Source organism: Nyctereutes procyonoides, unplaced genomic scaffold, assembly GCF_905146905.1.
Source record: "Nyctereutes procyonoides isolate TBG_1078 unplaced genomic scaffold, NYPRO_anot_genome, whole genome shotgun sequence".
NCBI lineage: Eukaryota > Metazoa > Chordata > Mammalia > Carnivora > Canidae > Nyctereutes > Nyctereutes procyonoides.
The window spans coordinates 21,641,528-21,668,507 of NW_026575047.1; the positions used below are offsets into that span (position 1 = coordinate 21,641,528).

General features: G+C 52.6%; 1 protein-coding gene across 1 annotated transcript; it reads right to left on the minus strand.

Moving 5' to 3' along the window:
- Window positions 1–21,172: 21,172 nt before the first annotated feature.
- MSX1 (msh homeobox 1) lies at window positions 21,173–25,398 on the minus strand. Its single transcript, XM_055326451.1, has 2 exons — window positions 24,710–25,398; window positions 21,173–22,379 (listed from the first exon to the last, which is right to left on the minus strand). The coding sequence occupies exons 1-2, from the start codon at window positions 25,176–25,178 to the stop codon at window positions 21,937–21,939; spliced, it is 912 nt and encodes a 303-aa protein (XP_055182426.1). The 5' UTR covers window positions 25,179–25,398; the 3' UTR covers window positions 21,173–21,936.
- Between the last annotated feature and the right edge of the window lie 1,582 nt (window positions 25,399–26,980).

Genomic DNA, 26,980 nt, shown 5'->3' on the forward strand with positions numbered 1-26,980 from the left:
CAAAAAATTAAAAATAGAACTATCATATGATCCAGCAATTCCCAATTCTGGGAATTTAAACACTAAATAAAAAACATTATCTGCACCCCATGTTCCTTGCAGAATTATTTACAATAGCCAAGACAACCTAAATGTCCATCAATGGATAAATAAAGAAATTCTGATATATATATGTGTGTGTGTGTGTATGAATATTATTCAGCCATAAAAAATAATGAAATCTTGCCATTTGTGACAACATGATGGACCTTGAGAGCATTATGCTAAATAAGTCAGAAAAGGACAAATATTATGTGATCTCTCTTGTACGTGGAATCTTAAAAAAAAATGCTCAGAGATACAGAGAACAGATTGGTGGGAATCAGGGATAGGAGAAACAGGAGAGGGAGAGAAAGAAAGAAAGAAAGAAAGAAAGAAAGAAAGAAAGAAAGAAAGAAAGAAAGAAAGAAAGAAAGAAAGAAAGAAAGAAAGAAAGAAAGAAAGAGGGATCCCTGGGTGGCGCAGCGGTTTGGCGCCTGCCTTTGGCCCAGGGCGTGATCCTGGAGTCCCAGGATCGAATCCCACATCGGGCTCCCGGTGCATGGAGCCTGCTTCTCCCTCTGCCTATGTCTCTGCCTCTCTTTCTCTCTCTCTGTGACTATCATAAATAAATAAAAATTAAAAAAAAAAAGAAAGAAAGAAAGAAAGAAAGAAAGAAAGAAAGAAAGAAAGAAAGAAAGAAGAGGGCACCTGGGTGGCTTAGTCAGTTAGGTATCTGCTTTTGACTCAGATCATGACCCCAGGGTCCTGGGATCCAGTACTGAGTCAGCTCCCCACTTAGTGGAAAATCTGCTTCTCCCTCTCCCTCTGCCCCTCGCCCCTGCTCATGTGCACTCTCTCTTTTTTATCTCAGGTAATAAATAAAATCTTTTAAAAAAACGGGGGAGAAATATAGTAATTTTTATTATTACTCTAAACCTCCAGATTTTCCCCCTCACTAATGTTTGCACTGCAGTTAGTCTTAATTTTAAAAGAAAGCTGTCCATTAATTTATTTTAAAAATAAAAATAAAGTAGGTCTGTTCTCTTCTAGCCTCACTCTCTATCTTGTGGGCTGTGTGAGGTTAAAACTGCATGAGATTTCACCACAATTGCCCTGGCCCATGGAAAGATCTGTGATGGTGTATTTCTAGGTCTCAGAGATCCACAACCAAAGAAAATGGAAGCATGCTGGAGATTGAAGTCAATAAACCCTCTTCTAGTTTGGGTTCAAATTCCAGCTCCAGTTTGTCAGCCACATGACTTTGGCAAGTCACTATTCTTTTCTGGGCCTCAGTTTCTCAATAAGAGTTGGGTCTCTGAAGAACTTTCCAACCCGGACATTTTCTGAGGTCAAGAACAGGCCAAGAGTCTTCGCTGATCCCTACCTCATGTCTTGTGTCATGTCTCCTGTCACTGGGGGGCCAAAAGCTGATTTTGGAGCCATGATTCTTCACCAGGACTGTGCTACCTGAATCACTCATAGAACCTTGTCTAACTGCCTATGACTAGGCCTCATCTCAAGAGAGGTAGCTTTAGGGTAGAGACACACATACTCTACAATGAAAAAGACAGGCCCTACAAGAACTCAGGCAAGCCTAAAGTGGAAAGTAACATGAAGCCAAGGTTGTTGTGTGGGTCTCCAAAAACCATGCTATATTTCACAAGGGAGCCAGTTCTTTATACATTGGAGAATCTTGAGATGCTCCAAGCTGATACTTTCATTTTTTTAAACTTTTTCTAACAGCATAGTGTAGCTTCCTATGGCTGTGAAAACAAATTACCTACAAATGTGTTGGTTTTAAGCAACAGAAATTAAGCCTCTTCTGAGGGCCAGAAGTTCAAATTCATGGTATTGGCAGGATCATTCTTCTTTCAGAGGTTCTAAGAGATCGATTCTTCCTTGATTTTTGCAGCTTCTGGTAGTTGTGGGCATTCCTGAGCTTATAGCTGCATGACTCCAATCTCTGTATTCTAGTAGGACACTTGTCTTTGGCTATAGGGCCCATACAGATCATCCAGGATGATTTCCTCATCTTGAGATCCTTAACTTAATTGCACCTGCAAAAACTATCTTTCCAAATAAGATCACATTCATAGGTTACAGGGATTAGAACATGGACATATCCTTTGGATTCCCTTGTCAACTCTCTACACTGCATTTTTGAATTTTCAACTACGTTTGTATTTTACGTAATGGAATTATGTAGAACTTCCCTTTCTTCATCTATAGTACGGAGATGAAGCAATGCTTATTAGCTTCTGAACTGATATGAGACAGTGGCTACAAAGTGCTTGGTTAATTTAAGTGATGGGAAAATGATTATTGCTATTATTATTAGCTTTATTATCATTGGTAGCTTTATTACTATGTAAACATCTCAAAAAAGTTTCTATTTCCATGAAAACAATATAGATTAAATGCACACATTTATTTTCCCTAAAAATGACAGGAATTTAAAGAGGCATTAATACACACCAGCAAAGAAAGCAAGAATCAAGAGATGTCAATAAAATCTTAAAAGATGATAAGCAGATGGACAAGTGGTACAGAACTTATCAGAGCAGACTCAGGTGAATCCAAGCTTTAAAGAAGAACATCTACAAGTGAGCCGGCCATGCCCAGAACCAGAGGGCAATAGCTCAGAATTAGAGGCCCAGGTGCCCCTAGAGACAGAGCAAGAAATGGATGTGAGCACAGAAGGACTAATGGAAAGTATCCTCACATGCAGCAAGACAAATATTCCTCTCCTGTTCTAGTATACCACTGGAACTGTCTTCTCTAGAGAGATAGGCCCAAGTAGGCTCTGGTCTATCCAGACACCAGATACATCTGCAGGAGATGCCACAGTACCTGGATGAAAACAGCATTCAGAGAAATTCTGCACTCACAATGGTAAAACGTCCGGGCATCTTGGTCTACTCAACCCCCAGAAAGCAAGTGGCCAGGTTCTGCCTTTAATACCCTCCCCAGGAAAGAAACTGGAGGGATCCTCTTTGGGAAATCCACTGTGGGTAAAACCCCACAGAATCTGTGATTTGGGCTGCCCCAGTGAAAAAAGCAGATCATGGTCTTGTTGCCCAACTGGGTAGCCCACCTGTCCACATGCCCAGCCCATGCCCACAGAGCTTCTGGTCAAAATTTCTGTACAAAGATTGTCAGCCATTTGGGGAACACCTCTTAACATGAAAGAGAAAAACTACAGGCAAAACAAAACAAAAAAACTTGGAGAGAAGGAAAGACAATGAAGCAGCAAAAGAAAAAAGGTTTAGCCTATAATTCTCTTCAGAGAGAGAAAATATTGCATTTGTTAAATGAGAACAGGATGCTATTAAAAAGGTGACATTCATGGGATCCCTGGGTGGCGCAGCGGTTTGGCGCCTGCCTTTGGCCCAGGGCGTGATCCTGGAGTCCCAGGATCGAATCCCACATCGGGCTCCCGGTGCATGGAGCCTGCTTCTCCCTCTGCCTGTGTCTCTGCTTCTCTCTCTATCTGTGTGACTATCATAAATAAATAAAAATTAAAAAAAAAAGGTGACATTCAGAAAACACAGAAGAGCTCTTGAGTACAACAGAAATAAAAACATCAAAGAAAAGAATTAAAGATAAACTAGAAATCTCCAATAACACTATAGAATATGGGAGAAAAATTAATACAAAGATTTAGACTGATACAAATCTAAGTAATCTAACGTCCAAATGGTAGGACACAACAAGAATTCTAAAATCCAACCAAATAACAATTGAGGGCACTTTCTTACAACCAAAAGCCATAGGATTCTTGATTGAAAGGATTTACCTGGGGCCCAACACAAATATAAAAAAAAGAACCACACCAAGGTACGCGATGGTGAAATTCAAAAGCAATGGGGATAAGGAAAGGATCCCAAAAGCCTACATAGAAATAAAATAGCAATTGGAATGACATCATACTATCAATGGCTAGAATTGAGGAGACTACAGAGACATGGTTCCAAGGTTGAAGGAACTGCAATTCTACCTTCAAGCAAACTATCACTGAAATGTGAGACCAGATGACGGCGGTGCTAAAAATGCAAAATTTTGAAACTTTAACTCCCCAGCACCTTGCCTCAGAAAGCTACTGAAAGAGATGTTCCACCAAGACAGGAAACAAATAAAAAAAAAGAAAGCCATGGAACCCGGAAAATCAGGGATCCAACCCAGGAAAGATGCAAAGGGAATTTCCTGGATGATGGAGAAGAGACATTCAAGGCTGACAGCTATGCAGTGACCTAGAGGGCAACTAGTGGTAGGAGAGCAGTGTTCCTCAGGAAATGACTCCAAGGTGGGTGGGGGTGGAGGGGAGGATCTGAGCGATTACTTGGTATGTGCAAATTTGCCCAGAATAGTTTCCATGTCTGAGAGAGTAAGGATATGAATTAATGAAGGCAAGTAGGAAACTAAGTGAAACAAAGGCAACTGCCAACTCCAGGAAAAAGAAAAAGTTATATGCGACAGGAAATGCAATTAAAGTTAGTATGCTGTGTGGAATTATTATTAGTGTATTAGTGAACATTGCATAGTTATAATAATAAACATAGAATATTGATTTAACAAAAAGACAAAACTATAACTGGAATGGTGAGAAGTAACTGGGGGAACTAGCATAAAAGCAAATTTTTATCTTTGTAATAGAAGGTCTATTGATGATGTTTAATGCAGAAAAATCAAGGATTATTAGTGTAGAGATGCTATTTAGAAAGAGGTAAGAAAATGCCAGGAGAAATAATTAAAAGTTGAAAATAGTTGCCTCTGGGCAGAAAAATTTAAGTGGGCAAGGATAGGTTGGAAGCTGGGTTTTTTTTTTCATTATAACAAGCCTTTTAGAACAATTTGACCTTTAAAACAATAATAAACTTACTTCCTTAATAAAAAGTCAAAATTAAATCTAAAAACAACTTTTAAAAATTGATAACCCCTGGAGAGAAGAGTGAAATAATGCTCTATACTCTATGTATCTCCAGTTTATTTTATAGTGAGAAAGTGTTTAAGCATAGTTTACATTAAAACAAAAATTAATGTTTTCGTGGTTAACAAAATGATCTCAAATTTGAACCTGGGACTTGACTGTTGGGACAGGGCTAGCATCTGAGGACAAAGGGGAAAAGTTGGACCAGCAGGACGTGCAGGACTTGGAGCAACAGAGGAAGGGGGGGGGGATTCCCAGCTGGGAAAAGACATGGTGTATTTGGCTCAAAACAAGAAACCCACACAGAGATTTTGGTTTGAAGCTTTGGAAAACATTTGTTTTCATTCCTCGTAAAAAATGGATGACGAACGGAATTATTTGAAATGAGATTTTAACAAGAAAAAAACTAATAACATTTCATTAGCATTCTCTTACCAGCTCATTATTAATAAGTCCAAAGGCTGATTTTAGGAGTTTCTGTTTGTTTATAATCTCCAGTGAAAACCATCAATGCCAGGAGAGGGGTTGGGGTTTGTTTTTTGTTTGCTTTTTCAAAAAACATTCTTCTTATTATAAACATTTTACTTGATCTGTATTTTTGCCACTACTTCCAGAATGCTTTCTGAGCTTATTAACTTGTTAAAAAGGCATTTAAGCTGGTGTGGGTAGAGAGAAGGGACATGTACATTAGAGTCCCACAAAATGTAATATGAATTCCAGATTCTGCTTATTAACTGTGTGATCTGGAGCAACTGACTTACCCACCCTGGGCTCCAGTATTCTCTGGACAAAAAGGATGGGATGCCCTATTATTAAATATTAAATTAAGGAACAGGAGTGAGGAACCTAGCAGTGCTCCACAAAGTAATCTTCCTTTCCTCTAACCACGTATACAGAAAAGTTCTCAAACACTGAATATTTACATGACTCATCAGAATTTCATCAGAGTTGGATTTCTTACATTCACCTGCATTTTGAGTATTCTGGGAAATCCTCGTCAGTAATTATGACACAGGCATCATAGTCTGATAGGGCCTGGGGAAAACTTTGGTGCCAGCCTCAAAGTTTCATGGCTGGGGCCTGGTCTAGCACTAGTGATATCTTAAGGCTCCAGATGATCCAAGTTGTTTAAAAAAAAAGTCAGAAGTTGTAGTGCAGAAGGCAGATCCGAGGAGAAGCAGTGCAGTGTGCAAACGTGTTGGAAATATAGCGCAGGTCCAGGAATCCAGACTCCGAGGCTAATGGAAGCCCACTCCTTACTGTGCAGCCTCAGGAAAAAAAAAATCCTCAACCTTTCTGAGCCTTGGCTTTCTCATTTGGCAAAGAAAATCCTAACCGCTGCTTTGTCAGGCTCAAGAATTTGTGTTTTGGGTCCCCAAGATGAGAGTGCTAGTGTCTATGTGTCTCCTCTCCCAGCATTTCCCCTGTTTCTCCCACTGTGGCTGCTGCAGGGTGAGGCCGGGAGGGCAGGAGACAGCAGGAGCCTTGGGTTTTCTGGCTTCTGAGTCCCAGGGGTCTGATAGAAGTGCTCGACAGGCTTATGGAGGCCTCAGTCTCTATCACTATTCCAAGCACGTGCCCTGCATCAACTCACTAAATCCTCTAGTGGTTCTAGGAGACAAGAATTGTTATAACACCATTATACAGATAGAAAAGCTGATAAGACCCAGAGCGGGGGGCGGGGGGGAATGTGCCCAAGATCACATGGCCAGTTAGTGAGAGGCCAGCATTTGCACCCCAGCCTTCTGGTTCCAGAGAATGGCATCCTCACCCATCCCCTGCTCAGGAAACCCTGTCACCTTGAGTCTGTCCCTTCTTTGAGTCTTGGGGTGTCCTGCGTCTGCTTGGGATGGGTAAATAGCAAGACAGGAGCAGGAGCCGGCAGGCCCACTGGAAATGGAATGGCTCTTTCTTCATTTACCATCTTCCTCCAGTCTAGGTTCCTGGGCTTGCCAGGGCCAGCTGCCAGATCAGAGGCTACTGGTTGTCTGTGCCTATCTTCCTACCTCCTGGGCACCCAGGTCCCCTGGGGTCTCCTCTGAGAAATGGGCAGCAGGACAACAAGGACCAGGAGCTCAGCATCCAAGGGGTCCAGTTTGCCATCCAGCTGCTCCACTGGGACCTGAGGGGCCTAGAGCCCCACACAGAACCTCTCAGAGCCTTGGGCTTCTCTTGTGTATGAAATCGGGCAATTCTTCATTTAACTAATAAATATTGAAGCCCTACTGTGTGCTGAGCGCTATGCTGGGAATCCAGTGGGAAACTACAGAGTCACTCTCCTCCTGGTGCTAAGCATCATGTGAGAGAGAAACAGAACATATAAACATATAAGAACATCCTCTGCTGTCAAGTAGTGATTTCTATGAAGAGAAATCAATCCAGGTTAGGAGTGAGCAGAAAGTGCTATCTCAGACAAGAGGAACAGGAGCAGTTTCTCTGAGACACCAGAGCAGAAACATGAGAGAGAGAGAGAGAGAGAGAGAGAGAGAGAGAGAGAGAAGCATACAAATACCCAGGGGAAAATCATTCTAGGTGAGAGCAAGCGCAAAGGCCCTGGGGCACAGGAAGTGTGCTGTGCATGAGCTTGAGACACAGCCAGAAGGCCAGAGGAGATACCATGGCATGAGCGGTTGGGAAAATCACAGGGGGCAGGGGAGTCAAATCATGTAGGGCCTAATGGGCTGGAATAAGGACCCTGCATGGGAAGCCATTGAGAGTTCAGATCTGGGGAGTGAAGTGTTCAGATTTAAGTTTCTAACAGTTCCCTCCAATCAGCAAGAAAGAGGATCTTAGAAACCATATCAAGACTCGCTAAAGTAAGGGGAACATTTGGCCAAAGAGACCTGGCTGGGTGGCAAGACCATGGAACCCGGTCTCCAGAGTCAGACAGACTTGGGTTTGAGCCCCAGCAACTACATGGAAAAGTCATGTGACCTCAGGGCAGTTCCTTGACTTCCTTGAGCCTCCGTTTCCCCATCTATAGAATGGGTCGTCAAGAAGTTCGGTGAAATAGCAGAACAAAACACAGTGTCAGACACATGGCACATTGTCCCAGACAACACTGCCGGAGAGACCATTTTGCATCCAGGACCTCAAGTGGCTCTCCCAGAAGCCTGGCAGAGTGGACGCCCAGAGCCGAAACGGCACCTACTCGTTCAAGAAAATGAGCACTCGGAGAGGAAAGTTGGCTGCCCGAGGCCACCCGGTCAGGAAGCAGCAGAAGTGAGACTTGAACCCAGGCCTCTGGTTCTCCTGTGTACCAGCCTCATGAACCTGGCACCCAGGTGGAGCCTCAGAAGATGCCACCTCAGCCCGCATGAAACAGAGTTCATGGTGGTGCCCAGCACGAACGAGGTGCTTCCAAGGGCTCGGCCAAGGACTTGAGTCTGCAGAAGACCGAATAACATCACCCCTGCTTGTTTTCCCTGAACGCAGCCCCCGTGTCCCCCAAACGGACAATGCAACAAGAAGGCTAGGCCGAGGGACACTTGGGTGGCTCAACGGTTGAGTGTCCGCCTTCAGCTCAGGGCATGATCCTGGCTTCCTGCATCGGGCTCCCTGCTTGGAGCCTGCTTCTCCCTCTGCCTGTGTCTCTGCCTCTCTCTCTGTGTCTCTCATGAATAAATAAAATCTTTTTTAAAAAGAAGAAGAAAAAGAAGGAGGAGGAGGAGGAGGAGGGGGAGGAGGACTTGGCCGAACAGGAAGGCTTCACGTGGAACACACCAGAAAGAGCCCCGGACCTGAACCTGCATCCTCCCCGGTGGCTCAGCTCCCTCTGTGCTGAAGCGTCTGCCTTCTCTGTGCTTCAACCTCCTGCTCTCAGAGCTGGACTTCCCCTTCCGGTGGAAGAGGGCTAATAACAGCTCCACAGGCAGCAGTGACCTTATGTTATGGGTGATTATTGAATAGCATAATGAATGTTACCTATTAAAATGATTATTTCACATGTATTTGTGTCATATTTAGTTAGTATCTGTCTCCCCTTAGACGCTAGGCTCCATGAGGACACAGGTTCTGTCTTTATCCTTCCTCACCAGTGCATTTCCAGTACTGGCCCAGTTCCTCGTATATATTTGGTGCTCAATAAATACTTGTAAGAGGCGTTAAGAGTACCTGGTGCATTGTGGGTATGATACATGCTAAGTAAGTGGATGGATGGAGAGAAAGATGGATTTGCTGTTTCACAAGGTAGTGAGCCTCCCATTCCTGGAAATCCTCAAGGAAGCAGAGGAGCAGATTTAATGTTGGCTTCAAGCATTCATTCATTCATTCCTTCATCAGTCATCATTGGTCATCCACAATGTGTCAGCCCCCAGGGTATGCACGGTGGTCACAGCAGTGAACATTCCAGGGGGGCAATCAGACAAGAGAGGAATAGATGATGTCTGGGGGTGACGGGTGCTAGGAGGGAAAAGAATGTAAAGCAGAGAGTTACAGAGGGGCACAGCCATCTCTTAAGAAGTATGAAAAAGAGATGCTCAGATGATTCTCTTCAAGGATCAAGAAGAGGCTCAGGATTCTGGAGGATTCCAGAATCTCTTCCTGCTGGAATATGCCTTGTTCCCTCTATGGTTTCAGAAGGAAAACTGGTGAGGGAGTCCCTTCCCTGTGGATTGGTGAAGCAAGAGGTTTTGGACTGAGTCGGACCAAGCAACCTGAGTGCCTGACCTCACTCTTTCACCTCTGTGTGTGACACCAAGACTGTCGCTAACTCTCTCTGGCCCTCGGTGTCCTCCTCTTCCCATCAGGACGTGCAGCAATGGCTTGCCATCCGTGTGCCTGACTAGCTCTCTGATTCTAAGCAGGGGACTCCCAGGGTCCCCACTACAGACACATCATCCCTGAACCAGGCAGCAGTTCCTGCTGGCCTGCTGCCAAGAGTCCCTCCTCGTAAAGCTGGGGTTCATGGGGAAAGAGGCGTCCGATTTTACAAAGACTTGTTTATTAGCTGAGAGGTTGCTCTTACCTGTGCCCAGACCCCTGGAGGTTCTGCTCTGCTGACCGGGTCAGCGGCACATGAGCCCCCCCAAAAAAATACCCAGAAGCCATCTAGTACTTGGGGGCAGGAACAGCTAATGTAATTTACGGGACCCGGTGCCAAAGGAAAATACACAGCCCCCAGTTCAAAAAGCAAGGCTTGTTGCGGGGGGATGCTGTTAAAGGTACTCGGTACTCACGTATAAAACTTTTCCTTTCCTGTGGTCTTCCTCTTGACCTGCCCTGGGCTTTGCTACTGCTATTTAGTGTTGCTCTCCCTTGCACTCTCACGAGGATCCTGGCAGGTGAGTGTAGACCCTCCCAGCTACCTGAGGGTCTCAGTCTGTGACTTGGCATGCAAGGACACAGGCCATCCAGCTGCCAGGCTCCCCCTCTGCCAGCCATCAGATCTAACAGTGGTGGGAAGTTCAAGTCAGGCACCCCCTCTTCCCTCCGACCCACTGCCCCAACCCATCGCAGATGGGTGACCCCTCGGGAGAATTGCAATCTCTGTACTGGGATTTACTAGGCACCTGGATGATGGGTGAGCAAGAGGCTTACCGCCACCAAGTTGCCAGGTGAACATGTGCCACAGCCATGCCTAATCTCTAAATGCCACGGGGGGTGGGAGGGTGTACCCAGCAATGACTCACCAGGGAGCAGGGAAACATGCAAACAAGAACTGTCCCATGGAGGTAGCTGGTGGCAGCTCCAAGCCCCCAGAGCATTAGATGTTATTTATAAAACATAAATTCAAAGCTGAACTTACTAAGCAGAATCAGATCCCAGGCTGAGGCGGGTCCCTGTGTGACTGTCCTGGTCACAGGTCCGTGAAGCCAACCCAGTGAAATTAGAATGGGGCCTGCAGCTCACCAGGTGGGGTGGGGGGAGGAGCTTCATCTAGTGAACAGTTTCCAAGACCTTCTCAATCCCGGTGAGCCTGGCCAGCGCTGTGCTGGACCTACCTGGCTACAGATGCAGACCAGAGCAGGGCATCTTCCCAGATGGAAGCAAGGGCTCCAGCAGCTTTAGAATCCCACCGAGGAGGAGCAGATTTTACACAGGAAAATGAAGACCTCCCCCCCAAGATTCATGAGTACCTCCAAACTGTGAAACCAATACTTCCTGGCCCTTTCCAGAAGTCCTAAGGTAGTGATGTCCCTCCCTCTGCTCCATTGCTCTGCTACTTCCAGCAGGCCCTGGAATCTTTCCTGTGGCCCATCCCTAAACAGATGTGCCTGTGGGATGCAGACACAGATCTAAGAACTCTCCTGAAGCCGGTTCATCTGGAATCAGCTGGGGTATCATAGATTGATCGGGGTCTGTCTTTTCACTCCAGATTTACCCCCTTGTCCACTGCGTAACCAGTTCCCCCACACCATCGGGCCACAGTTCCCTCATCTGAAAAATGGGCAGTGAGAACCTGCCCCTATAGGCTGCTAGATGATGAAGATCGGAGAACAGATTTGCAAATCAGTTTAGAAGCAGAGATGTTCTTTATCAAAATAAATCATGTCAGTGACTTTCCACGGCTGAAGGATGGTAACAGCCTCACAATTCTGCCCAAGACATTGATTGGGGGCCTTTGCACTTGTAGGTGCCTTGGCCTGAAAGCCCTTTATTCAATGTAACGTCTCCTGTGTCCCCCCCACAGGGAGCACCTCTCCTCCCCACCCAGTCACATCTTCTGATCATGCACCGCTGGGCCTGGGAGCCTCCTCTTCCCTTTCGTTCCCAGTCCAGAGGCGTCCACTCTCATCTGGAGCTGCTCAGGGACAGGCACTTTGTCTTGTCACAACATTGTCCCCAGGACCGTGCTCAGCCAGCCTGGCACAGTAATAATTTGTTAAATGAGCCAGTGTTCCAGAATCTCTACCGGCCACTTTACAACTTTTTAACTCAATAAAGCATATTAATCATACTGGATATAAAATAAAAGAGAAGAAAAAGAAAATTAGGGATGCCTGGGTGGCTCAGTGGTTGAGCATCTGCCTTCAGCTCAAGTCACAATCCCGGGATCCTGGAATCGAGTCCAGCATCCGGTTCCCCTTGGGGAGCCTGCTTCTCCTTCTGCCTATGTCTCTGTCTGTCTGTCTGTCTGTCTGTCTCTCTCTCTCTCTCTGTCTCTCATGAATAAATAAATAAAATCTTAAAAAAAAAGGAGGGGGAAATTAGTTGGAGAAGAAGTCAATTGGAAAAGGACAAACATTATATGGTCTCATTCATTTGGGGTATATAAAAATTAGTGAAAGGGAATAAAGGGAAAGGAGAGAAAATGAGTGAAAATATCAGTGAGGGTGACAAAACATGAGAGACACCTAACTCTGGGAAATGAACAAGGGGTAGTGGAAGGGGAGGTGGGTGGGGTTTGGGGTGCCTGGGTGATGGGTACTGAGGGGGGCACTTGGTGGGATGAGCACTGGGTGTTATGCTAAACGCTGGCAAATTGAACTCGAATAAAAAAAATTTTTTTTTAAAAAGGAAGAATGAGAAACCCCCCCTTTGCTGAGTCCTCCCGTCCTATCTCCACCCCCACCTTCACCCCACCCCACCCCCTGCTGTCAGGGGACTTCCTGGAGTCAGACTCAGGGTCCACTTCTTAGAAGTGGAGGTCAGGGTGCAGGGGCAGCTCCACATCCCTGACACACCGGGTTCACCTGTCCCAAGCCCTCACCAGCAAAGCTGGTAGTAGTTACTGGGTCAGGAATTTCCTGACCAGGCCACCTGATCCAGGGGCTGCCAACCCCAGCTCAGAACAGCCAATTTTCCACTGGGAGGAGCCTTAGATCTCTGCGCCTGGAGGCCCAGCCTCTCAAGGGACTTTTAGGAGACAAGAAGTGCTCTGGGAAGCTTCCCAGGGCGCCTCCTTGCGTCTGGGCCGCAGGCACCGCGTGGTAAGGATTCCCCTTCAACCCCCATCTCTTGAATCTCTTCCTGGAGATCCCTGAGCAGGGAAAACTGGGGATCTCTTCCAGGAGTCCAGGTTCCCGAGGGCTCACCCAGAAGCTGCTGGGTGACCTTGGGCACGTCACTTGACATCTCTGGACCACAACTGACTGTCTGTGAAAGGGAATAAAGAGAATGTTTGCCTTGAGACGTGTTGTTTGTGAATCAAGGGAGAGTACAAATGTTGGACGCCTGGCACAGAGGCTGGCTCAGAGTGAGCGTTCATTTAGCGGATGAAGACCTCGCTTCCCCTCTCAAGACCATACTAGGCGCTGGCATAAAAAAATAAGAAATCTGTCAAACCACAGCCAGCCTTCAGAGAGCTCTCAGGAGGAGGGGACACTGACAGATGTACTCATGCAAGAATGGAAGCCCACCCAAACTTGCCCCACCGCCAAGCCTCAGCTGGCTCTGGGGCTGGTGCAGCAGAGTTCTGGGGACCCCCAGCTGGCACCCAGACACAGGGTCTGGAGAAGAGAAGAGAAACATTGTTGGGGCCCCGGGGGCTGCTTCACCCTGAGCTTACCCTCCCACCTGCACCTTCTTCAGTGGTGTGGGAGGGAGAGGGTCACGGAAGAGAAGAGGCCAAGGAAAAAGCTTCTCTGGTCCAAGCCACCATCACCGCTCCTGCCAGGGGGGCGGAGATGTCTCCCACCTCGCCCCCACCATGCTCCTCATTAAAGCTGAGCAGAGCTTCTGAAAACCAAAGTCAGCACCGTGGGCTCCTGTTCCCGAGGCCAGTCCCAGCCTCAGCGGCTTTGCACTTGGCCCTGTCCCCGGGAGGGTCTTCCCTTGGTGGACCTCCAGGCTCCTCCTCACCCTTTGCATCCCAGCCCACACACTGCTCCTCCGATCAGGGGGCCACTCGGACTACCCCCGCTGTGCTCCCTGTCCTCATCCCGTCATTTTCTCCCTCGAGAGCGCGCATCTCTATCTGAAATTCATATTTATTTGTTAGTGTGTGGGTTCAATTGCCGTTGAATGAATTAATGAAAGAACACTGTGCTGAAATCAGGGATGCGAGTTCTGCCCAGACTTTCTGCACAACCTTGGCCAAATCCCACTATCCCTTCAAGCCTCAGTCTTTTCATCTGTAAATGAATACATGACCCCATTGGTGAGACGGCACATCTGTAAGCCGGCATCCAGCTGGTTTCTGCACTCCCGCCTCGGTTTAGGGATGCGTGCAGCGCCCAGGGCAAGGCGACCTGTTCAGTCTTGACTGGTTGGAAGGGTTTCTGCCAAGTGCTGCTGCCTGCACGTCAAAGCTTCCAAGCGCCCTCGTGGGCATGTGGATGAATTTCTGCCTTCACGCCTCTGGAGTCAGCAGCCGTGATTGGTGCACACAGATCTGGTCGTAGACACCCGTGTGACCTTTGGCGAGTCACTCACCCACTCTGTGCCTTGGTTTCCTCACTGGTAATGTGAGGTAATGAGGGTGCCTCAGTCATAGAGGATTAAAGGAGGAATCTCTTTTAATTTCGTGTCCACAGTGGCCATAGCCTTCCTTCCTTTGATCACCCTCCCAGGACAAGAACACACCTGGGCTTCAGCCCCACCCATCCCTCCAGCCTCAGGCCACGCCCCCATCTGCCGCCGGGCCCCACCCCTGCCGCTGCACTCTGAGGATCAGAACCTTCTGGCTGGAGGGTCACAGGGGAACCACCAGCAAAGGGCCTGCAGGTGGCCGTGCTGCCCCTGTGCTCTGTGCTCTGTGCGGACAGAGCTCTGAACTCTGTGTGGAGTTCTCAGGGCACATTCCAGGTGGAGTGAGCCACAGCTTCTCTGCACCAGCCTGGAAATGATTCCATTCCTCAGGTCAGGAATCCGAAGCTCAGAGAGGCTAGGTGACAGAGCTGAGCAAAGGCTGCCTGGGTCAGGAGCTCTGCTCCCACTCTCACCACTTGTGGGACCTTGCTTGAGTCACTCCTCTCCCTATGCCTCCGTTTCCTCAGCTGTGAAGTGGTGCATGCAAGCCTGGTAGGGTGGATTTACTGGCATAATCCCATGGACCAGGTGGAGTGGTCCTGAAGCAGGCAAGGGCTCAGCACACGTCAGTTGTGGTCACATTATAGCAGGGACAGGTCTACTCTATGCCTGGGAAACCAGGTGGCATAACAGACTGCTTGCCTGAGACAGTGGTTTCCATTTGGTGTGGCCCTGACAGTAGCTGTTTCTTTGGTGACGGAGCCTCAGCTGCCACTGGGGGATTGAAGGGTGTCATCAGAGAGAAAACAGGGTATCCTTTTAAAATAACATCCCAAAGGACCAGAGTCCAGCCTACCCTCGGGGCAGCTCATCTGAGCGGAGACAAAGGGCCAGGACTCTGCGAGGACGGCCAGAGGTCCGGGAGGGGAAGACGGAACTGGCCCGGTGCAGGGGAGGCACGGAGGTCTCAGGACCGCGGGGCGGCGACCGCACCCTACCCAGCCCCGGGTCAACACCGCAAATGCAGCCCCCGTCACTCTCCCAGCCGGGACCGCTGGTACCGCTGCTGGCGGGGACTCGCAGACACACCGCAGCCCTGCGTGTGGGTCGGAACCCGCTTTCCACGGTGGGCTAGGAGGCAGCCTCCCACCCCCAGCTACCATCCCGCTTCTGCGCCGCCTGGAGCCAGCCTCCTCACCTGTAAATGGGGCAGCAAAGGCCGCCACTCAGGGCTGCCACTCCACCAGCGCAGTCTCAGGTCGGGGGCAATCCCTCCGTCCGCCCCAGTCAGGACCTGAATTATGGACGGGCTTTGAATTCACCTTAACTACCGCTAAAAACCTATCTTTACTGGACCCCTGTCGCGATGCTCTGGGCCCTGTGAGCCAGGCGTTAGGGGCAGATTCTGAAGCCTTGGAGAGGCGCAGGGACTTGCTAGAGATCACCACCCAGATGGCACAATCTGATCCCAGCCCCCGTGTTTGAGCTGTGGGCCTGATCATCTTTTGGAGTCCCCAGGAAGGTGTGTGGTCACACGTGCACATGCCCACATATACGTCTTTGAAATTCACCTCTTTTAAGTACTCATTATCCCGTGTATAATGCTGCAAATGCCAAGCATCTCACAAAGCATTTCATTTTATATGCATAGTAATAGGAAGAGACTATTACCACGATTCTACACTTTATATATGGGGAAAGTGAGACTCAGAGAGGTTCAGTAACTTGCCCAAGGTCACACAGCTAATAAGTACCAAAACCAGGACTCATAAGACCAGATGGTCTGACTGCAGGCTGGCGATCCATCACTGTCCTATCGGTGGGATAGCTAGCTGCTTCTCAGAGGACCTCCTTCTCAGTGGGGGAGTTGGGTGCTGTTGGGGGGTGGGTAGTGCTGGGTGACTGGATGGACATTCTAGATCTTGGCCTGGGTTCAGCCCAGCAAGAGCAGGGGTGGGATCTGATTCCAAGGAAGGCCTTCTAAGACTCTGCAGAGACAGGAGAAGGAGGGGTGCTGAAGGGGGTGGAAGTGGAGGGGGGTGGTCCCAGGGGAGGAGCCCCAGGAGGAGAAAGGAAAGCAGAAGTTACCAAAGGGTTCTTGTAAGGAAGCTCAGGCCAGGCACCCATTGTGCTCTGAGCTGTGCATTCGGCTTCCCTGTCCAAGTCTGAGTGGCTTCAAGTGACTTTGGTAGGCCTCTGCCTGGAGTCTCTTGCTGTGGCTGGATGTCCATAATTTCTCAGGGTCTTAAACAATATTTATTTATTTATTTATTTATTTATTTATTTACTTACTTACTTACTTACTTACTTACTTATTTGAGACACACAGAGAGAAGCAGAGACACAGGCAGAGGGAGAAACAGGTTCCACGCAGGAAGCCTGATGCAGACTCAATCCCAGGACTGGGATCACTCCCTGAGCCCAAGGCAGATGCTCAACCGCTAAGCCACCCAGGCGTCCCAGTTTCTCAGGGTTTACCTCTTCATTCAATGCCTATCTCTAGATCTCCCCCCACCAAGATTATGTGTGTCTCCCAGTGTCACCAGGTTCTGGGTGGCAGGACTTCAGGAGGGACATTGAAGGGTGATGCCTTGACATTGCATGTTTGCCCTTGTAAATTGGAGCTGTGTGTTTATGGAGATGTGTGTGTGTTGATTGTGGGTGTTGGGTGTGTATTGGCATGTGCGTGATGTGTGTGTGTTAGTTTTGTGTGTACAGTGTGCAGCTTATGTTGATTTTGTATGGTTGGGTGTCTGTTGGTTGTTCGGGTATGTGTGCCACATTGCATTTCCTTGAGACGTGTTGTTTGGGTGTGTGACTTTGTTGGCCACGCGTGCATGTGCTGAGGGTGTGCGGTCGGTGGTGTGTGCTGGTTGTGTGTGTTGAGCGTGTGTCTTGGTTGAACGTGTGTTGCACTGCTGTGTTAGATGTGTGTGTTGCAGTGTGTGTTGGTGCGTTGTGCATGCGACGAGGACGAGGAGGACGACGAGGACGCGCGAACCGAACGGGCCTGTCCGGGAGGGCGCCTGCTCGGGCGTCCTGCTTCTGCGCGGCGAAGAGCGGGGCTGTAGGCCCGCGGGGCCGCGGGAGGGCGCTGTGCAGGAGGCAGGCCCGGGCGAGCCGAGGGTCCTCCCAGGCCTGGAGCAGGGGTCCGGGCGTGGGAGGCCGGAGTGGAAGCTGTCGAGTGCGGCGGGAGGAAACCCGCGGGTGTGGGGTGGGGACTGCGGGTGCTCTGGAGAGGGGACACTTGGCGGTCGTGGGCAGGGGGCACAGGGGCTTCCCAGGAGCGGCCGGAGCCGGGCTGGGGGAGTGTCCCGGCGGGGCGGCGCTGCGAGCCGCTGGGAGGGCGGGGACGGAGCCGGGGAGGCCGCGCGGCCCCGGGGGCCCGGCCAGGCCGGCGCCAGCCGCCAAGTTGAAAGGCGGCCGCAGCCTCTCCGCGCTGTTTCCCATTGCGCCCCCGAGGGCTCCAGGCGCGGCGCGGGCCGGGCTCACCTCCGGGCCGCGGGTCACGAAGGCGGGCATCCTGCAGTGCGGGACCCCGCCGGCCTCGCGGCCCCGTAGGATTCGCACTCGAGGTCCCCCGCCTCCTGAGTAACTGTCTCCACGGGGCCCCCTGCGCGCCCTGGGCCTTCAACCCCGGGGTCAAGAGCGGAGAAGCGAGCCTTAACACAAGGCGCTCCGGGCCGCACCCCAGCCGGGTGCACCCCCACCCCCGCCCGGCGCCCCCACCCCCGCCCCGCCCCGCCCCGCGCCGCCCCCGCCCCGCGCGGAGCCAGAGCGCCCCCGGCCCCTGCCGCGCAGCCACCCCTCCGACCCCGGCTTCCACGCCACGGACCTTGGGCCTTTTCGGTCCAGCCTGCGTGGGCAGAAGCTGAGCTTGCAGATTAAGCCTTGCCTCCTCCCCAAACAAAACGAAAATGCCTTCCCAGACAGCTCGCGGGGCAGGGGAGATGCCCCTTTTGTTCCCCGAGGGACGGGGCTTGCTCGTGGTCAGAGCACGAAGGAGTTAAATTCGCGGAGCTGGGGCCGGTTTCGCAGCAATACGCGCGCTCCGTGGGCCTCTTCCAGCCCCAAAGAGCCGTTCAGGCACTAGGTGACCCGCAACGACAGAGGGCTGGGCAGTGTGGGCAAGGCGTGCGTCCCCGCGTGTGTTCTGCCTTCGAATCTCTGCCCCCCCCCCTTATGGGCTGTGTGACTCTGGGAAATCACGTAACCTCTCTGGACCGCCATATACCCCTTCTTAAAAGAAAAAAAAATCCAATGAGGTTGTTGGGAGGCGCGGGGGAGGCGGCTGGCCCAGGAATTCCTCTGGGCGCCGTAGGTGGTGACTCGGAGTGAATGATCCGGTGTTTCCTGCCAAAGGAGGAAACTGATCCGTAAAGGACCAGGCCTGGGAACCCCCTGCCCACTCTGCCCTCGCCTGATAAACGAGCAGCTGAGTTCGAGCAGCTGAGTTCGGAGGACCGGGCTGAGACCGAAGCGTGCCACCAGACCTAGTGGAATCTGGCCCGGAGTCTTCACCGCACAGCAGGGCGCCGCTCCGATCCAGCAAACATGTATTGGGCACCTTCTGTGTACATGCTGCACTGAGAAAGGGAATTCGAAAACAAAAAGGAGGAAAGAAAGAGCTAGACGAAAAGAAACAAAAATGGGAAAACTCGGGGTGGGGGATGTCACAGGAGTGGAGGGAAACCCGGACCCAAGGCGGCAACGCGGGCGGAGGCGCGCCGCAGCGAGGGTTCCCGGGGCCGGCGACCTCCTCCACCGGGCTGAGGTGCTGGGTGGGGGGAAGGGGCGCGCCCGCCTCGCCTGCAGCTACCGCCTCTTTGGAGCCGCGGCGCGTCTGCAGAGCGCGAGCCGTTGCTCATTACTGCAATTATGTTGCTCTAAATTTGCCTCGACCCTAAATTGCCAAACTCGGAGGAGGCAGGAGGTCCGGGAGTCCGAACCAGAGGAGACACCTGATCCTGCCCCCACCATTTCCCTACCCGCGCTGGATTAAAAGACTCCAGGGCTGCGGGGAATGAGAAAATTCAGACCCACCCCTATTCCCCGGGCGCCCTCTCCCGCGGGGATTCGCTGGCACATCCCAAGATCCTGGGAGCGGGGAAGGATTCCCGGGCCCATTTCGCAGATGAGAAAACTGAGGAACGGATACCTGGAATATCTACCCCACCCAAAGTCAGGCAGTCAGTAGGCGGCAGGGCTGGGGTGAACCGCGTCGGCTTGTCGGACTTCAAGTCCGATGCTATCCCCAGGACAGGAGAATCACCGGGGGCGTTCCAGAAAGGAACCCGGAACGTTTGTCGCGCGCTCCGTCACCGTCGGGCTGCTTAGTTTGTATAGGGGGGAAAGAACTTTCTGCGTCTGCCAGAAGCAGCGATGTGCCTCAGCCCTCGAGCGCCTTTAAAGGACTACGTGACTCTGAGAGCTTTTTGCATCTAACTCCTCTCTCGTGGGGACGAAGAGGCCCGGATCCGGGTTCCGATCGCGCATCTGGGAGCCCAGGAGTCTGTCTGGAGCCGCGGGGCCGCACTCCACAGCAAGCTTGCTTTCTTTTCTTGAGGAGGGGAATTATTATTACGTGTTGGGACTGCAGCCCCGGGCCTCCGGGATGGGACGTTCGGAGCTACGGAGACTGGAGGATCCATCGAGGGGGACCCAGGGGACCCAGGGTACCCCGGGACTTGCAGGCGCGGGCGCAGAGCCCATCCCCCGGGGTGCGTGCGCGCGGGGCTGCGCTCTCTTGGAATTCCTAGGCAGAGCTCCGGTCCCCCGGGGCTAGAAGCCGCTTGGTGCGCCCCAGACCCTTTCTTTCCACCCTGCGCCTCGGCCTCTAGCTGTGGAGACGTCCACCCTCCCCAAGTCCAACGCCAGGTACTTGGAGTTCTAACAATCCTTGGCCTGCTGGCTTCCAGTGTTAACAGCTCTTCGCGCGGCAAAGGCTGCCTGAGGCTGTCCCGCGTGGAGTTTGGAGGCGCCAGCCAGTGCGGGACCGAGGCAAGGCCCGGGAGGGGGGGGGCAGGCAGATCTGGGGAGAATGAAGCCAGGGCCCCCAATTCAAAAGGGAACAGAGCGGTGCCTGGAACATAGTAGGCTCTGTTTACCAAGAGATCATTTTCTGCCATCAACATCCTTGCAGAATTCCAACCCCAGGAGGCTAAACTTGGCGCCCGTTCAAATATATTCTCCTGGAAGCCCGAATTTAGCCTACTATATAAAAGAAAAACCAAGTTTGTGAGCGTTTGGAGGCAGGGGCTCATGCAAAGGACACGCCAAGGTGGGAAGTGTACTGTCGCCTTGGGTTTTCAGTAAAGTGTTGTTTTTAGGGGTTGTAATAGGGGGTGTGAAGGCGTTCACATTATGGCAGCTCAAAATTAGATCCACAAACCGGCGCCTACACCAGCGCAGCGATTTAGAGAAGCAAAGCAATGCCTCCGCCCCCCACCTGGCCTCCTGTGGGAAAAACAGGTTTGCGGGGGTGGGAATTGTCTGGATTAGCTGTCTGCAGTCATCAAACCATTTGGGTGATTCGCTTTGTTTTCATAGACAGGTTAAAAGGGAAGAAAAAAGAAAGAGTCGGTTATGGGTCGCCTGAGCAAGTGTCGATTTCAGCTTAAAGTGAATTGGAAAATTGAGCCTAATTATCCCAGGTAATTGCTTCAATTCTCCACTTGACTTTGCTAACGCAGATCTGTCCTGCGTGTTCAAAAAGACACCCCCCCTCCCCGAATATCCTGAATATCCTGTTGTCACCTTTGAAAGGTGCAAGTGTAAAACTACCATCATGCTGAAAAGCAATTGTATATGTGAACAGAAGGCAAGAAGTAAAAATTCAAATAAAAGCCTAAATCAATAAAGAGATCGTTTCTTGTAGCTTAAAATTAATTTATTTAACAAATATAGCTATAATATAAATGATAATAAAATTTCAAATATACAGTATATTACACACAATCCCTTCCAAAGGGATTCTTGAGAGTCACACAAATGTACTGTTAAATAGAAACAAGAGTTTTAAATTTTATTTTACAATTTTTTTTCTGGTACTGGTGAGAGAGGTCCCTTCAACCTACCTTGGCAACGCATCTGTGTATCCCTCCCTCCCCCCCCACCGAAAGCAGACGCTTTGCTGTTGAGATTCTCTTAAGTTTTCCCATGGATGGACCGGGGTTTCCATCTCCCCGGGCATGCTCTTCTCTCTGTTTTGTTTTGTTTTCCTCCAACTGTTCTTATTTTCCAAAATCTTCAAACATGCGTTTTTCAGTGCTTCTCCCGCCTGGTGTCAGGACAGGATGCAGCCTGGAGCGCTGGTCGGACCACTGACTCTGCTGAGGACCGCTGGGAAGTCAACACCTCTCTAACCCCAGTCCCTCCATCTGTAATACAAAGGGTAGATCTATTTTCTAGAAGAGCGTTAAGGGCCCCTTCCAGCCACTTTTCGGGGGAGGGGATCAGACAACGGAGAGTGAACGCAGGGAGCAGCCGAGGATAAACCGGAGCAGCGTGGGAGTTACAGGGAGAAGGAGCCGGGCGCTGCCGACCAGGGGAGCTCGCCGGGGAGGGCTCCTGCGGCTTGCAGGAGCCCGGGGCTGGAGCAATCAGCTGGTACCACAGGTAGGCGGCCCTGGGACCCTCTAAGTCAGGTGGTACATGCTGTAGCCCACGTGGGCTGTGTAGAGTCCCACGGGCGCCACCGGCAGCGCGGCGCGCTGGAAGGGGCCGGAGGCACCGTAGAGCGAGGCGCCCGCCGCCGCCGCCACCGCCGCGGGGCCGCCGAGCGGGAAGGAGAGGCCAAAGGCAGCGGGTGGCAGCATGGGCTTGGCGGCCATCTTCAGCTTTTCCAGCTCGGCCTCCTGCAGTCTCTTGGCCTTGGCGCGGCGGTTCTGGAACCAGATCTTCACCTGCGTCTCGGTGAGGCTGAGCGAGCTGGAGAACTCGGCGCGCTCGGCGATGGACAGGTACTGCTTCTGGCGGAACTTGCGCTCCAGCGCCAGCAGCTGCGCGGTGGTGAAGGGCGTCCTCGGCTTGCGGTTGGTCTTGTGCTTGCGCAGGGTGCAGGCCGGGGGGCTCAGCCGCCCTGGGGGGGGGGACACCGAGAGAAAGGCAGCGGGTTAGGAGAGCGGCGCGGGAGTGTCATCTGCCCACAGGTAAGAGTGGTCAATAACAATACCGGCCATTCATTTTCGTGAAGCACCTCGGATGCCAGGCGCTGGGAGGTGACACTTGGAAAAGATTTTCTCCAGTTGCCACACCCCGCGGGCTAGACGTTCCTGTCTACTTCTTGCAAATGAGGATACAAAGATTCCAGGTGAAACAGGCCCATGTTCAGGGCCCAAACTTAACTGGGAAGGGGTGGGATGCCTTAATGCTAGATGGCAGCTTAGGGGGTCCCCTCCTCCGACCGAGGCCGTATGTGTAAGTGTAGGATCCGGAGGTGTTAATGAGGTTGCTGAAACCTGCGGGAAAGGCCCTGCACCCAACCCAGCATCACTGAATCCAGTATTGTGGGTTGGCTCAACGTTTATCTGTGCTCATCGAATGTTCAGCGCTAGGCTAGGCCGTTGCGTGGCATCCAACCCAGATCTCCAAATTCCACTCTTTCCCTTGGAACAGCATGTTCCTACAAGGTTCTAAGGGCAGTCCCAGGGGGCCCAGAGGCAGAACAAGGCTCCGCGGTCAGGCCGGTCAGGCCGTCAGGAAGGTGGCACCACTGCCATATCTCAAATATATGAAGTGCTGGTGGGGGTGGAGGGACTTCTGATGGTCTGTTGTCTCTTGGGTCCCTCTCACCCTCAGTGCCTTGGTCCTCTGGTCACACAAATGGGAGTAGGTGGGAGGGAGACTGAGATCACTTCTGCTCAACCTGTGTCTCTATTGGCAGAGGACAAAGGTGCCAGGCTTTTCCTTATGGCTTCAAAATAAACCTCAGGGATGCGCCGTTCCCAGAGCACCAAGACAGAAGGCTCCCACAGGTCCGAGACTGAGTCCTCTGGCCCGGTCAACCCCTGCCACACCCGGCAGCCATGGTCAAATATAACGTAGAACAAATTATTTCCAGGGAAACGGGGATCGCAGAGACTTTGGGGTCCTGGGGAAGCCCCTAACTGAATTCCCAAGTCCTGAAAAGCTGCTTTCCCTACCCAGCAGCCTCCCTTGGGAAAAATGAAATCAAGTCCAGAATGTTTCACCATGCGGGTTTTGCCTAAGCATGCATTTTTTTCGTGTGTGTGTGTGTGTGTGTGTGTGTGTGTGTTTTAATGATCCTTTGGGCTCACAGACCACCAGGATATGAGTCAAACGAAACCTCGTGTTAACATCCCCCTTCTTCCCAGCTCCAGGCCATTCGGAGCCGGGAAGCAGTTGGCCCCCAACCCGCTTTCCGCCCGGCCGCCTGAGGGGCAGGCGCCCAGGGAAACGTCACTCCCTGCGGTAGCGACAGCACAGCCCTGGGCCACTTCTCCAACCATTAGGCCTAGGGAGGGGCTGGCCTTTCAAAGACGTTTAATCCCCAGATAAAAATCATTCCTCAGCATCACGCCATTGAATTCGGGTTGCTATTATGCCGCGCAAAATAATCGGAGGAAACGAGGAAAACTTGGGAATTTCCCGTGCTCCTGAAATATCTCCGAGCGTGTTTGCTGGGCAAGAGGAGCCGGGGGGCCGCGAGGCCTTGGAACGACCCCGAACGCGCCTGGGACTGCTGGAGTCCGCTTCAGGGGCCGGGTCGGCGAGGTTTGGGAGCTTCCCCACCGCCGGGGAGGGGGCACCTCCCACTAATTGACTTGGTGCCCCGCCCCCTCCGCTGGAACCTGAGCGCCCCCTCCCACTAAAGGGCCCAGCCCCCGCGAGCACTAAGTATCTGCCCGAAACTTGAAGGGGGAACTTTGCAAGAGGTTCGGAACCTCTGGGCAAAGAGATACTTGAATGCGGGGGGGGGGGGCAGTCTTCTACGAGAAAGTGAAACTCTGTGCGCAGGGAAGAGGTCCGCACCACTTGCACCCACCCGTAGGGATAACGGCGGAGTAACAGGGCTTAGGGGCAGATGGGGAAGTGGGGACTCCTGGGGTCCTCTGATGAGGGCTGAAGGAGACGGTGCCCGGACACCTGGTCCTACAAGTTGACTCCCACCCGCAGCGTCCCCTCCGGGCCAAGGCGAGGAGCCCGCGAAAGCGGACGGAGAGCTGGGTTTCAGCCAGGCCTCCGTCCCCCTACCTGATGGGAGAGGGGAGAGGGGAGAGGGACAAACCCGTGCCTCCCCGCCAAGCGAGCCGCAGCACGGGCTCCAGGTACCCAGCTGCAGGTACGCGGCCGCTGGAGACTAGCAGGCGCCGGCGCGCGGCCTGGCGCCCTCGGGCCCCGCGCCCCCGCCCGGCCCCCTCCCCCGCCGACCGGGCTCTGGCTACTTACTGGCCGGGGGCGGGGAGAAGCGGGGGTTCTGCATCCACGGGGTCCTCTCGGGCTTCTCGGGGCTCTCGGCTTTGACCAACGCATCCTCTGGCAGCTTGAGAAGTCCTCCCACCGAAAAGTGGCCCAGCGGCCGCGGCGAAGACGGCGCGTCCGGGGCTCCCAGAGAGCCGGGCCGGGCGCCCAGGGGCTGCGCGGACCCGCCCGCCGCCTGTGCGCCCTCGGAGGCCACCAGGGCGCTCTCCTTGGCCCCGGGCTTCCTGTGGTCGGCCATGAGCGCCTCCACGCTGAAGGGCAGCAGGGAAGGGGACACTTTGGGCTTGGCCCCCTCCTCGTCCGCGCCCATGGCGGCCGCCGTGGCCGCGGTGGCGCTGGGGGCCTGGCCCCCGCCTCCCCCCGCCGGCTTGCCGAAGGCGGAGTCCTCCACTTTGACACCGAGTGGCAAAGAAGTCATGTCAGCAGCCGGGGCCATGCAGAGCCGGGCCCCCCCTCCAGCCGCAGCACGGGCCAGCCGCCGCGCATGGGCTGCGGGCGGGCGGGGAGCGCGGCCGGCCGGTGGGAGCGCCCGGGGCCCTGGCCGGGCGGGCCCTGGCGCGCGCGCCTCCCGCCCCTCCCCAGAAGGCCAGCTCCGGCGCTCGGGGCCTGGTTGTCCGCTGGCGCCGCGGCGCAGGCCGAGCTCCCGGGCGCGCTCGCCGGCTCCGGGTCGGGCCGCAGCTCCCCAGAGAACTTGTTAATAAGGCGAGGCCAGCGCGGCGGCGGCCAATCAGCGCGCGAGGGGGCGGGCCCGGCGCCGGCCATTGGGCAGCGCTCGTGCGCCCTGGCCCCGGGGCGCCCTGGGCCGCGGGGCGCGCGGGACCCGGCCCGGCGCCCGGAGGGCGGGGGGTGGGGGGGCGCGGGAGAAACTTTCTTGGGCGCTGCAGCCGGGGCCGCCCGTCTGTCCCGCGGCCCCTGCCGGTCTCCAGTTTTCTCTGTTCCCGGGGGACTTCGCTTCTGCCCACCGCCCTCTCCCACGCCTCCTGGTTTCCTCTACTGCTCCCCCCGCTCTCTACCGAGGCGCCCCTTACCTTGCTCTGCAGTCGGCGGCCGTGTGGGCTGCTCTGTCCCCTCCGCTACCTGCCTCCCCTCTTCTCTACCACGATCACTTCGGATGAGGCATTTCGTCCGTGTTTCTTTTATAGGTTAAAAAATCCGCATGGTTGCTTTACTCTAGTAGAAAGACAGACTGTTAATTTCTTTTTTTTTTTACACACCCTTATTTTCTTCCTGTTTCAATCTTCCAAACTTTACCTCTGCGTAAAAAAAAAGGAAAAAAAAAAGTGGGCCTTTGTCTCTTTCTAAGCGCTGGACTGAAGTTTGCCTAAAAGAAGCCACTCTCCTGTGGCGCTAGGGATGCTAAGGATAAAAATACATGATATTATCCGGGGTCGGTAATAGATTTTTCATTCATGATGTGTATTTTTCCCCGCTGTGAGCTTCCCTGGGAGGATTACAACACCTATAGCGGCGACCAGCTGGGGGAGAGGAGCCGCCGGGTCCTTTTGATATAGAACTTATTGAAATAGAACCAGCAGAAACGTCAACAAAACACTGGTCTGGCCTTAACGTGACCTCGGAGCGTCCGCGGAAACAAAAACACGTCCCTGTCTCTGCGTCCAGGATGGTACAGGCGTGGGGAGGCGCATTTGTGGGAGGGGGCAGGGGGAAAGGAAGACTGTTCCCGGGATGGATCCTTGGTAGCTGGGCTTGAGAACTTTTATTTTGCCAGTTTCGGAGGAAACGTGATTTTTTTTTTCCTGCTTAAAAAAAAATGGAGGTAAAGGAGTTGGAAGTATGGGGAGCCTAGAGATCTATGCAAAGTCGGGTCGGGGCTCCGGGGTTTTCTGCGCCAACTCTTTATGGCCTCTTATCCCGGGGCCCAGGCCGGCGGCTCCCGGGGAGCCCGCGGCGGTGATTGGCGGCTCACCGGGACGGACCATTGATGGCTGCGGGGTTCTAATCTCCAGGAAACACAAGGGGCTGCCGCGGCCATTTAGGGGTAATTATCCGAGCGCGGAGGGACAGCGAATTCCCTCGCCTTTTAACTGGGCCCAATAAAAGCTGTAGATTAGGGGCGTCCAGATTAAGGAAAATGAATTGCTAGAGCGGGAACTTTATTACCCTGACGGCGTCCGGGGTCTGGCGGGAGGGGTCGGGCTGCGGACGCCAGGGTGATCGGCAGCCTTACATCTGTCCATAGGCCCCAGAGATGCGTGCAGGCCTTGGGGCGGGTTCAGG